The 13,211-nt window shown below is 42.1% G+C and overlaps 1 protein-coding gene across 5 annotated transcripts in view; it reads left to right on the top strand.

Annotated features, from left to right (window-relative positions):
• The window catches only part of Exo70 (exocyst complex component 7), a 129,774-nt gene that overhangs the window by 91,006 nt on the left and 25,557 nt on the right, over positions 1–13,211 (top strand). For 4 of the 5 annotated variants that reach the window (XR_011713630.1, XR_011713629.1, XM_071669118.1 and 1 more), the window contains exons 11-12: positions 1,347–1,593; positions 12,946–13,162. Coding sequence is in view for 2 of the 5 variants with exons in the window: in XM_071669118.1 (XP_071525219.1) it covers positions 1,347–1,593; positions 12,946–13,162 (464 nt within the window). In the remaining 3 variants the exon portion in view is untranslated. The remainder of the gene's footprint in view (positions 1–1,346; positions 1,594–12,945; positions 13,163–13,211) is intronic. The other variant, XR_011713631.1, reaches the window with a different exon arrangement.

The following is a 13,211-nucleotide window of genomic DNA, read 5'->3' as shown; positions in this document are numbered from 1 at the left end:
CTGGAGTGAATAGTATTGCTGATGAATTCATTAAGAAAGGGGGGTGACTATTGTCGATTGGTTATTAAGGATTTTCAGTGTATGTATGGATCATGGTGAGGTGCCTGAGAATTAGCATAATGCATGTATGGTACCTTTGTATACAGTAAAGGCAAGAGGGATAAAGTTGAGTGTTCAAACTACTTTGGTATAAGTTTGTTGAGGTTACCAGGTAAGTTATATGGAAGGGGATAGATTGAGAGGGTGGAGGCATGCACAGAGCATCATATTGGGGAGGAGCACTTTGGTTTCAGAAGTGGTTGAGGATGTGTGGATCAGGTGTTTGCTTCATAGATTGTATATGAGAAATATTTAGAAAAACAAATGGCATTGTGATATTTATAGATCTTGAGAATGAATATTATATAGTTGATAGAGATGCTTTGTGGAATGTTTTAAGAATATATGGTATGGGAGCAAAGCTGCTAGAAGTAGCAAGAAGTTTTTATCATTGGTGTAAGGCTTTTGTACAAGGAGGAAGAGAAGTGAATTGTTCCAAGTGCAGGTTGGTTTGTGGAAGTGTGTGATGTCACCATGGTTGTTCATATTGTTTATGGATGGTTTTAAGGGAGGTAAATGTGAGAGTTTTGAAGAGAGGGGCAAGTATGCAGTCTATGGGGATGAGAGGGCCTGGGAAGTGAGTCAGTTATTGTTTGATAGTGGCAGATTCAAATGAGAAGCTGCTGAAGTTGGTGACTGAATTTGGAAGTGTGTGAAAGGAGAAAGTTGAAAGTGAATGTGAATAATAGCATCGTTATTGGGTTCATTAGGGATGAGGGACAGATCAGTAGGGGTATGAGTTTGAATGGGGAAACATTGGAGGAAGTGAAATGTTTCAGATATCTGGGAGTAGACATGGCAGTGAATGGAATCATGGAAGAAGTAGTGAGTCATAGGGTAGGGGGGATGGGCCAAAGGTTCAAGGAGCACTGAATGTGTGGAAAGAGAGAACATCATCTTGGAGGGCAAACATGGTTATATTGAAGGAATGGTAGTCCCCACATTATTATATGGATGTGAGGCATGGGCTATAGATAAGGCTGTGCAAAAGAGGGTGGATGTGTTGGAAATGAAATATTTGAGGACAATGTGTGGTGTGAAGCAGTAACAAAAAGAGTGTGGTTGAAAGAGCAGAAGAGGGTGTGCTGAAATGGTTTGGACATAGGGAGAAAATGAGTGAGGAAATGTTGACAAAGAGGATATGTGTGTCAGAAGTGGAGGGAGCAAGGATAATGGGGAAACCAAATTGGAGATGGAAGGAAGGATGCATGCTTTCATTTTTATACAGATTTTGTTTCTTTATTCAGTGTGTCAAAGCTTTGGAAGGCTTTGTTGAGAGTGTGAAGAGTGATGGAGAACGTGCCCTGCCAAAAGATGGGACTGTACATGAAGTCACAAGCAATGCTCTCATTTTCACGGAACAACTTCTAGAATATGCTGCCACATTATCACCAATGCTTCAGCGGGACCCAAGCCTAAGTGCAGCTTTATCCAACTTATCTAAAGGTGTGGATCAGTCTCATATGGCAAAAGCCCTCCTTGGAGCATATATAAGTAAGTATTTATTTAATAGATTTTTGTATTGTAAGTTTTCATGCTTGATGCAGTTTAAATTTTACCCTGCAATTTTTAAAGTATCATCATTTTAGTTGTATTTGCATGTCCAATAAACCATGTTAACCATTTTAAGCTAGGCTTCTCATGTAAAATCAGGTCAGTAAAATGACTTTTAACATATTTGCATATTAACACATTTCCTTTCTGTGCTTCCCTTCCTGTTGGTGGACTGTGTCAGTGCACATGAAGCAGCCAAAGAAGACCACTGAAAGGTGTTTTTGGTCTGGTTGTCAGTAAGGGGTTGTGGTTTTGTTGCAATACACATGACAGTTAGAGAATGGATTTGAGTGAATGGGGCCTTTTTTCATCTGTACCTGGCACTACCTTGCTAATCCAGGAAACAGTGAACAAGTATGGAAAAATAGATGTGGTCAGGGTATAAGGGATCAGGAAGTAAAGATTATTTTCAAAATTATGTTTAGCAAGGGGTATCTAAGCAGGCAAAGAAACTTGCTGACAGTGTAGAAAGGAGGTATTTAAGCATGCAAAGAAACCTGCTAACAGTGATTAATCAGGGGAGGTAGATAAATGGAAGAGGGAGAGAAAAAATTCAGAAGACATATAGTGGAGGAGGAAGGTGAGTCAAAACAGGCTAAGAAAGCAGATCAGCCCCACCACAAACATTTTCATTTCCAATGGGGCTCATCCATCCCCTATCCCATGCCAGCTTTAGCATTCTTGAAGAGCTCACTGGACTTTTTTGCACAGCTTTTGTACTGACTTTCCTTGGGACTATTCCTGCATTGCTAGCCAGGATGCTTACAATTGATTATGCTAAACTCACAATGGACATCATCATACTTTGGATTTAGTCCATCTTTTCCTCTGCTAAATCTCTCTCTTCACTCAGAAGAGTGTCACATGAAGAACGTAGTCGTCCATGAAACTTCCTTTCTCTAGAATCCCATTCTGCTTTCATTTCTGCATGGAGTAATTTCAAAGCTGTTCAAAGCATCTCCAGAGACTTTGCAATTTTTCCTTTCCTCTGCTTTTTCAACCTGACCCGTCTATAGGTAATTCTTCATCTGATAAACCCACTCTTCTCAGCACATTTTTCTCTAATTCTTCCTTGGATGATTCCACATCTAGTCCTCTTCCCACCCCCTTCCACTGAACCTGTACTCTCTCCAACATTTTATTCACACAGTCTAAGTACTCACCTAGCTACAAATGGGTAAGGCATAAGGTTCAGAGTGCATATCTTATTGTGATCTATGAAGTGTGCCTTAATCTCTAATTCTCAGTTTTGTCTTTTTAAAAACTTAGAATTTTCCCCTCTTGGAAGCATGTCATGTGCACATGCAGCCCATCCATGAGAAAGGAAACCCTGATCCTGCTAACTATTGTCTCATGAAACTAATCTTTGCTCTTGCCAAAGTCCTTGAAACTGTCTTCATCTCTCTATTCCTTAAACAGTGCATAGGGAGACAAAACTTTTGAGCAGTGATCTGGTTAATGCTTGTAGTGGCATCTCATGAATTTTTTCCATGCCCTTGTCAGTATGTGTAATGTCAAGGTCGCCTGCACTAGATCTGTGCCCTCAGTTATCTAATACTCATAATATGTGAAGCCTTATGGCCTTCTTAGCCTGTTCTTGGTGCTACCTCACTACCATGGGAAATGGAGATCAAGTATGAAAGAAAATAGGTAGAAGCATTAGGGAGAAGAAGTCAGTTGGAACATTAGGTAGAAGACTCTTCAAACACTGCACTAGAGTTGCACCCCTGCCAGTGGCATGTTAAAAATGAGGCACTAATAGTTAAGAAGTGGCACTGGAGTTCACTGATTGTGGTGACTTGTTTCTTTGGCCACCCCCTTCATGGAGTTCCAGTTGGGAACAGGTATTAGAGATATTGATAGGTAGATCACATTCTTCGAAGATCATAGTTATTGGTATCACTTTCAGAAATATCATACATCTCACTGCATATACCAGAAATACTCCTGAAGTACATAGTATAACTGGCAGTGGAGCAGCATATGCCAAAGAATGCACAGCAGACATAAACAGTATTCACCAGGTTGAGTTGCAGATAACTGTGAAGAAAATTATGTTTTAGTTAACGATGATAACAAATTTTGAGATTTTATTCTTAGAATCCCTGGGGATAGGGGAGAAAGAATGCTTCCCATGCATTCCATGTGTGTCATATAATGCGACTAAAGGGGGTGGGAGCATTGGGGCTGGAAACCCTCCCCTTCTTGTATTTGACTTTCTAAAAGGGGAAACAGAAGAAGGAGTCATGCAGGGAGTGCTCATCCTCCTCAAAAGCTCAGATTGGGGTGTCTAAATGTATGTGGATGTAACCAAGATAAGGAAAAAGAAAAGATAGGTACTATGTTTGAGGAAAGAAACCTGGATGTTTTGGCTCTGAGTGAAATGAAGCGTAAGGGTAAAGGGGAAGAGTGGCTTGGGAATGTCTTGGGATTAAAGTCAGGGGTTGGTGAGAGGACAAGAGCAAAGGAAGAAGTAGCACTACTCCTGAAGCAGGAATTGTAGGAGTATGTGAAGGAGTGTAAGAAAGTAAACTCTAGATTGATATGGGTAAAACTGAAAGTGAATGGAGAGAGATGGGTGATTATTGGTGCCTATGCACCTGGTCATGAGAAGAGATATCATGAGAGGCAAGTGTTTTGGGAGCAGATAAGTGAGTGTATTAGCAGCTTTGATGCACGAGACCAGGTTATAGGGATGGTTGATTTGAATGCAAAGGCAGGTAATGTGGCAGTTGAGGGTATAATTGGTGTACATGGGGTGTTCAGTGATTTAAATGGAAATGGTGATGTGCTTTTGGATTTATGTGCTGAAAAAGGACTTGTGATTGGAAATACCTGGTTTAAAAAGAGAGATATAATTTTTTTTTTTTTTTTTTTTTTTTTTTTTTTTTTTTTTTTTTTGCCGCTGTCTCCCGCGTTTGCGAGGTAGTGCAAGGAAACAGACGAAAGAAATGGCCCAACCCACCCCCATACACATGCCTTGATTCAATCCACTGACAGCACATCAACCCCGGTATACCACATCGCTCCAATTCACTCTATTCTTTGCCCTCCTTTCACCCTCCTGCATGTTCAGGCCCCGATCACACAAAATCTTTTTCACTCCATCTTTCCACCTCCAATTTGGTCTCCCTCTTCTCTCGTTCCCTCCACCTCCGACACATATATCCTCCTGGTCAATCTTTCCTCACTCATTCTCTCCATGTGACCAAACCATTTCAAAACACCCTCTTCTGCTCTCTCAACCATGCTCTTTTTATTTCCACACATCTCTCTTACCCTTGCATTCCTTACTCGATCAAACCACCTCACACCACATATTGTCCTCAAACATCTCATTTCCTGCACATCCTCCCTCCTGCACACAACTCTATCCATAGCCCATGCCTCGCAACCATACAGCATTGTTGGAACCACTATTCCTTCAAACATACCCATTTTTGCTTTCCGAGGTAATGTTCTCAACTTCCAAATATTCTTCAAGGCTCCCAGGATTTTCGCCCCCTCCCCCACCCTATGATTCACTTCCTCTTCCATGGTACCATCCGCTGCCAGATCCACTCCCACATATCTAAAACACTTTACTTCCTCCAGTTTTTCTCCATTCAAACTTACCTCCCAATTGACTTGACCCTCAACCCTAGTGTACCTAATAACCTTGCTCTTATTCACATTTACTCTTAACTTTCTTCTTTCACACACTTTACCAAACTCAGTCACCAGCTTCTGCAGTTTCTCACATGAATCAGCCACCAGCGCTGTATCATCAGCGAACAACAACTGACTCACTTCCCAAGCTCTCTCATCCCCAACAGACTGCATACTTGCCCCTCTTTCCAAAACTCTTGCATTCACCTCCCTAACAACCCCATCCATAAACAAATTAAACAACCATGGAGACATCACACACCCTTGCCGCAAACCTACATTCACTGAGAACCAATCACTTTCCTCTCTTCCTACACGTACACATGCCTTACATCCTCGATAAAAACTTTTCACTGCTTCTAACAACTTGCCTCCCACACCATATATTCTTAGTACCTTCCACAGAGCATCTCTATGAACTCTATCATATGCCTTCTCCAGATCCATAAATGCTACATACAAATCCATTTGCTTTTCTAAGTATTTCTCACATACATTCTTCAAAGCAAACACCTGATCCACACATCCTCTACCACTTCTGAAACCACACTGCTCTTCCCCAATCTGATGCTCTGTACATGCCTTCACCCTCTCAATCAATACCCTCCCATATAATTTACCAGAAATACTCAACAAACTTATACCTCTGTAATTTGAGCACTCACTCTTATCCCCTTTGCCTTTGTACAATGGCACTATGCAAGCATTCTGCCAATCCTCAGGCACCTCACCATGAATCATTATATTTTTTTTATTTATTTTGCTTTGTCGCTGTCTCCCGCGTTTGTGAGGTAGCGCAAGGAAACAGACGAAAGAAATGGCCCAACCCACCCCCATACACAGTGTATACACACACACGTCCACACACGCAAATATACATACCTAGACATCTCAGTGTACACATATATATACTACACAGACACATACATATATACCCATGCACACAATTCACACTGTCTGCCCCCATTCACTCCCATCGCCACCTCGCCACACATGGAATACCTTCCCCCTCTCCCCTCATGTGTGCGAGGTAGCACTAGGAAAAGACAACAAAGGCCCCATTCGTTCACACTCAGTCTCTAGCTGCCACGCAATAATGCCCGAAACCACAGCTCCCTTTCCACATCCAGGCCCCACACAACTTTCCATGGTTTACCCCAGACTCTTCACATGCCCTGATTCAATCCACTGACAGCACGTCAACCCCGGTATACCACATCGATCCAATTCACTTTATTCCTTGCCCTCCTTTCACCCTCCTGCATGTTCAGGTCCCGATCACACAAAATCTTTTTCACTCCATCTTTCCACCTCCAATTTGGTCTCCCACTTCTCCTCGTTCCCTCCGCCTCCGACACATATATCCTCTTAGTCAATCTTTCCTCACTCATTCTCTCCATGTGCCCAAACCATTTCAAAACACCCTCTTCTGCTCTCTCAACCACGCTCTTTTTATTTCCACACATCTCTCTTACCCTTACGTTACTTACTCGATCAAACCACCTCACACCACACATTGTCCTCAAACATCTCATTTCCAGCACATCCACGCTCCTGCGCACAACTCTATCCATAGCCCACGCCTCGCAACCATACAACATTGTTGGAACCACTATTTCTTCAAACATACCCATTTTTGCTTTCCGAGATGATGTTCTTGACTTCCACACATTCTTCAAGGCTCCCAGGATTTTCGCTCCCTCCCCCACCCTATGATTCACTTCCGCTTCCATGGTTCCATCCACTGCCAGATCCACTCCCAGATATCTAAAACACTTTACTTCCTCCAGTTTTTCTCCATTCAAACTTACCTCCCAATTGACTTGACCTCTTCTATGTTTACCAAATTATTTTCCCTAACACTCTCACTTTGCACACCACCTCCACCAAAACACCCTATATCTGTCACTCTATCATCGAACACATTCAACAAACCTTCAAAATACTCACTCCATCTCCTTCTCACATCACCACTACTTGTTATTACCTCCCCATTAGCCCCCTTCACTGAAGTTTCCATTTGTTCCCTTGTCTTACGCACTTTATTTACCTCCTTCCAGAACATCTTTTTATTCTCCCTAAAATTTAATGATACTCTCTCACCCCAACTCTCATTTGCCCTCTATTTCACCTCTTGCACCTATCTCTTGACCTCCTGCCTCTTTCTTTTATACATCTCCCATTCATTTGCATTTTTCCCTGCAAAAATCGTCCAAATGCCTCTCTCTTCTCTTTCACTAATAATTTTACTTCTTCATCCACCACTCACTACCCTTTCTAATCAACCCACCTCCCACGCTTTTCATGCCACAAGTATCTTTTGCGCAAGCCATCACTGCTTCCCTAAATACATCCCATTCCTCCCCCCCACTCCCCTTACCTCCTTTGTTCTCACCTTTTTCCATTCTGTACTCAGTCTCTCCTGATACTTCCTCACACAAGTCTCCTTCCCAGGCTCACTTACTCTCACCACCCTCTTCACCCCAACATTCTCTCTTCTTTTCTGAAAACCTCTACAAATCTTCACCTTCGCCTCCACAAGATAATGATCAGACATCCCTCCAGTTGCACCTCTCAGCACATTAATATCCAAAAGTCTCTCATTCACGCGACTGTCAATTAACACATAATCCAATAATGCTCTCTGGCCATCTCTCCTACTTACATACATATACTTATGTATATCTCGCTTTTTAAACCAGGTATTCCCAAAGAAGAGTGAATTTTGGGGTGAAGAGGGTGGTGAGAGTAAGTGAGCTTGGGAAGGAGACTTGTGTGAGGAAGAACCAGGAGAGACTGAGTACAGAATGGAAAAAGGTGAGAACAATGGAAGTAAGGGGAGTGGGGGAGGAATGGGATGTATTTAGGGAATCAGTGATGGATTGTGCAAAAGATGCTTGTGGCATGAGAAGAGTGGGAGGTGGGTTGATTAGAAAGGGTAGTGAGTGGTGGGATGAAGAAGTAAGAAGATTATTAGTGAAAGAGAAGAGAGAGGCATTTGGATGGTTTTTGCAGGGAAAAAATGCAATTGAGTGGGAGATGTATAAAAGAAAGAGACAGGAGGTCAAGAGAAAGGTGCAAGAGGTGAAAAAGAGGGCAAATGAGAGTTGGGGTGAGAGAGTATCATTAAATTTTAGGGAGAATAAAAAGATGTTCTGGAAGGAGGTAAATAAAGTGCATAAGACAAGGGAGCAAATGGGAACTTCAGTGAAGGGCGCAAATGGGGAGGTGATAACAAGTAGTGGTGATGTGAGAAGGAGATGGAGTGAGTATTTTGAAGGTTTGTTGAATGTGTTTGATGATAGAGTGACAGATATAGGGTGTTTTGGTCGAGGTGGTGTGCAAAGTGAGAGGGTTAGGGAAAATGATTTGGTAAACAGAGAAGAGTTAGTAAAAGCTTTGCGGAAGATGGAAGCCGGCAAGGCAGCAGGTTTGGATGGTATTGCAGTGGAATTTATTAAAAAAGGAGGTGACTGTATTATTGACTGGTTGGTAAGGTTATTTAATATATGTATGACTCATGGTGAGGTGCCTGAGGATTGGCAAAATGCATGCATAGTGCCATTGTACAAAGGCAAAGGGGATAAGAGTGAGTGCTCAAATTTCAGAGGTGTAAGTTTGTTGAGTATTCCTGGTAAATTATACGGGAGGGTATTGATTGAGAGGGTGAAGGCATGTACAGAGCATCAGATTGGGGAAGAGCAGTGTGGTTTCAGAAGTGGTAGAGGATGTGTGGATCAGGTGTTTGCTTTGAAGAATGTATGTGAGAAATACTTAGAAAAGCAAATGGATTTGTATGTAGCATTTATGGATCTGGAGAAGGCATATGATAGAGTTGATAGAGATGCTCTGTGGAAGGTATCAAGAATATATGGTGTGGGAGGCAAGTTGTTAGAAGCAGTGAAAAGTTTTTATCGAGGATGTAAGGCATGTGTACGTGTAGGAAGAGAGGAAATTGATTGGTTCTCAGTGAATGTAGGTTTGTGGCAGTGGTGTGTGATGTCTCCATGGTTGTTTAATTTGTTTATGGATGGGGTTGTTAGGGAGGTGAATGCAAGAGTTTTGGAAAGAGGGGCAAGTATGAAGTCTGTTGTGGATGAGAGAGCTTGGGAAGTGAGTCAGTTGTTGTTCGCCGATGATACAGCGCTGGTGGCTGATTCATGTGAGAAACTGCAGAGGCTGGTGACTGAGAGTGTGTGAAAGAAGAAAGTTAAGAGTAAATGTGAATAAGAGCAAGGTTATTAGGTACAGTAGGGTTGTGGGTCAAGTCAATTGGGAGGTAAGTTTGAATGGAGAAAAACTGGAGGAAGTAAAGTGTTTTAGATATGTGGAAGTGGATCTGGCAGCGGATGGATGGAAGCAGAAGTGGATCATAGGGTGGGGGAGGGGGCGAAAATCCTGGGAGCCTTGAAGAATGTGTAGAAGTCAAGAACATTATCTTGGAAAGCAAAAATGGGTATGTTTGAAGGAATAGTGGTTCCAACAATGTTGTATGGTTGCGAGGCGTGGGCCATGGATAGAGTTGTGCGCAGGAGGGTGGATGTGCTGGAAATGAGATGTTTGAGGACAATGTGTGGTGTGAGGTGGTTTGATCGAGTAAGTAACTTAAGGGTAAGAGAGATGTGTGGAAATAAAAAGAGTGTGGTTGAGAGAGCAGAAGAGGGTGTTTTGAAATGGTTTGGGTACATGGAGAGAATGAGTGAGGAAAGATTGACCAAGAGGATATATGTGTCGGAGGTGGAGGGAACGAGGAGAAGTGGGAGACCAAATTGGAGGTGGAAAGATAGAGTGAAAAAGATTTTGTGTGATCGGGGCCTGAACATGCAGGAGGGTGAAAGGAGGGCAAGGAATAGAGTGAATTGGATCGATGTGGTATACTGGGGTTGACGTGCTGTCAGTGGATTGAATCAGGGCATGTGAAGCACCTGGGGTAAACCATGGAAAGTTGTGTGGGGCCTGGATGTGGAAAGGGAGCTGTGGTTTCAGGCATTATTGCATGACAGCTAGAGACTGAGTGTGAATGAATGGGGCCTTTGTTGTCTTTTCCTAGTGCTACCTCGCACACATGAGGGGGGAGGGGGATGGTATTCCATGTGTGGCGAGGTGGTGATGGGAATGAATAAAGGCAGACAGTGTGAATTGTGTGCATGGGTATATATGTATGTGTCTGTGTGTGTATATATATATGTGTACATTGAGATGTATAGGTATGTATATTTGCGTGTGTGGACGTGTATGTATATACATGTGTATGGGGGTGGGTTGGGCCATTTCTTTCATCTGTTTCCTTGCGCTACCTCGCAAACGCGGGAGACAGCGACAAAGCAAAATGATAATAATAATAATATTGATTTAGAGGGTAAAGGCATGTACAGAGCATCAGATTGGGGAAGAGCATTGTGGTTTCAGAAGTGGTAAAGGATGCGTGGATCAAGTGTTTGCTTTCAAGAATGTATGTGAGAAAATACTTCGAAAAACAGATGGATTTGTATGTAGCAATTATGGATCTGGAGAAGGCATTTGATAGGGTTTATAGAAATGTTTTGTGGAAGGTTTTAAGAGTATATGGTGTGAGAGGTAAGTTGCTAGAAGCAGTGAAAAGTTTTTACCAAGGATGTAAGGCATGTGTATGAGTAGGAAGAGAGGAAAGTGATTGGTTCCCTGTGAATGTTGGTTTGTGGTAGGGGTGCATGATGTCTCCTTGGTTGTTTAATTTGTTTATGGATGGGGTTATTAGGGAGGTGAATGCAAGAGTTTTGGAGAGAGAGGGGCAAGTATGCAGTCTGTTGTGGATGAGAGGGCTTGGGAAGTGAGTCAGGTCTTCGCTGATGATACAGCACTGGTGGCTGATTCGAGTGAGATACTGCAGAAGCTGGTGACTGAGTTTGGTAAAGTGTGTGAAAGAAGAAAGTTGAGAGTAACTATGAATAAGAGCAAGGTTATTAGGTTTAGTAGGGTTGAAAGACAAGTTAATTGGGAGTTAAATTTGAATGAAGAAAAACTGGAACCATTGGAAGCAGAAGTGAGTCACAGGGTAGATGGGGGGAGGTATGTTTGAAGGAATAGTGGTTCTAACTATGTTATATGGCTGCAAGGCATTGGGTATAGATAGGGTTGTGCAGAGGAGGATGGATGTGTTGGAAATGAAATGTTTGAGGACAATATGTGGTGTGAAGTGGTTTGATCGAGTAGGTAATAAAAAGAGTGTGGTTGAGAGAGCAGAAGAGGGTGTGTTGAAATGGTTTGGACACATGGAGAGAATGGGTGAGAAAAGATTGACAAAGAGGATATATGTGTCAGAGGTGGAGGGAAGGAGAAGTGGGAGACCAAATTAGAGGTGGAAGGATGGAGTGAATAAGATTTTGAGTGATCGGGGCCTGAACATACAGGAGGGTGAAAGGCATGCAAGGAATAGAGTGAATGGGAACGATGTGGTATACCGGGGTTGACGTGCTGTCAGTGGATTGAACCAGGGCATGTGAAGCATCTCGGGTAAACCATGGAAAGGTCTGTGGGGCCTGGATGTGGAAAGGGAGCTGTGGTTTCGATGCATTACACATGACAGCTAGAGACTGAGTGGCCTTTTTTGTCTTTTCCTGGCGCTACCTTGCTTGTGGGGGGATGCTATTTCATGTGTGGTTGGGTGGTGACAGGAATGGATGAAGGCAGCAAGTGTTAATGTGTACATGTGTATACATGTATATGTCTGTGTATGTATATATGTTGAAATGTATATATGTGTATATATGCGTGTATGGATGTTTATGTATATACATGTGTACGTCGGTGGGTTAAGCCATTTCTCGTCTGTTTCCTTGCGCTACCTGGCTGACGCGGGAGATGGTGATTAAGTATAAATTTTTAGAATATTTGAGAATATCCCTCACATATTATTGTGAATGTTAAGACAGCCTTAATAAAAAAGTTGTTTTTATCATTATTGTATATCCCTGAGAATGGAAGGAAGAATACTGTGCATGCATCTCCAGCATGATGTAGGTGACAAAAAGGTATGTGGATCAGGGGGATGTAGAAATCCTCTCTTCTTGTATTATCATTTCCAAAGTAAGGACAGAAGAAGCAGAGTGAGAATTTTTCTTTTGAAGCTCAATTCCTGATGCTGTCTCACTAAAAAAGGAAGGGTAAGCTCATAAAAAAGAAATAATTATAATGGCTTAAGCAGAGGATATGAGGTGATCAAGGTAAATTATGGCATAGTGTGTGTGGCTTGTCTGTAGAAAGTAGTTTGTGGTTTTGGTATATTATACATGACAACTAGAGAGTGGATGTGTGCAAATGAGGCTATTGTTCATTCGTTCATGATACTAATGTCCTAAAGCAGGAAAGTCAATTAGGTATAAGCATGTCATCATTAATGGAATGATATGGTATACAGGGGATAATGCGCTGTCAGTGAGCTGAACCAGGACATATGAAGCAGTAGCTAGAGAGTGAATGTGAGGGAAACAGGCCATTCTTTGTCTCTTCGTGGCCCTGCTTCATTGCTGTGGGAATTGGTGAACAAGTAGTAACAAAAAATTATTATAATTATTATCATCATCAGTAGTTGTAGTTTTCTCATTGTTATCAGTTACAAAAGTATTAACTAACTTAATGTGAATTGCATAACCTTCATCTTTTCAGAAAGAGTGCTAGTGAACTTAGGATTGGCATTAGTAAGCCGTAGTGAGGCATACAATGATTCTACTCTGCGAGCAGTGTTCCGTCTCAACAACTACAACTACATTCTGAAAACACTTCACAGCTCAGAACTGCTAAATCTGGTTTCTTTGGTTGAACCTCTGTGTGACAAGATGTATAATGATCAAATAATGGAACAAAAAAGATTATATTCACAGAGGTAACTATCAAGAAAGGAGCTAAAAGAATTATTCATAATGGGGGTTTCC

The sequence above is a fragment of the Panulirus ornatus genome, chromosome 13, assembly GCF_036320965.1.
Source record: "Panulirus ornatus isolate Po-2019 chromosome 13, ASM3632096v1, whole genome shotgun sequence".
NCBI lineage: Eukaryota > Metazoa > Arthropoda > Malacostraca > Decapoda > Palinuridae > Panulirus > Panulirus ornatus.
Note: the sequence above shows the minus strand (reverse complement) of the source record. Positions and strands in the feature narration are given on the sequence as shown.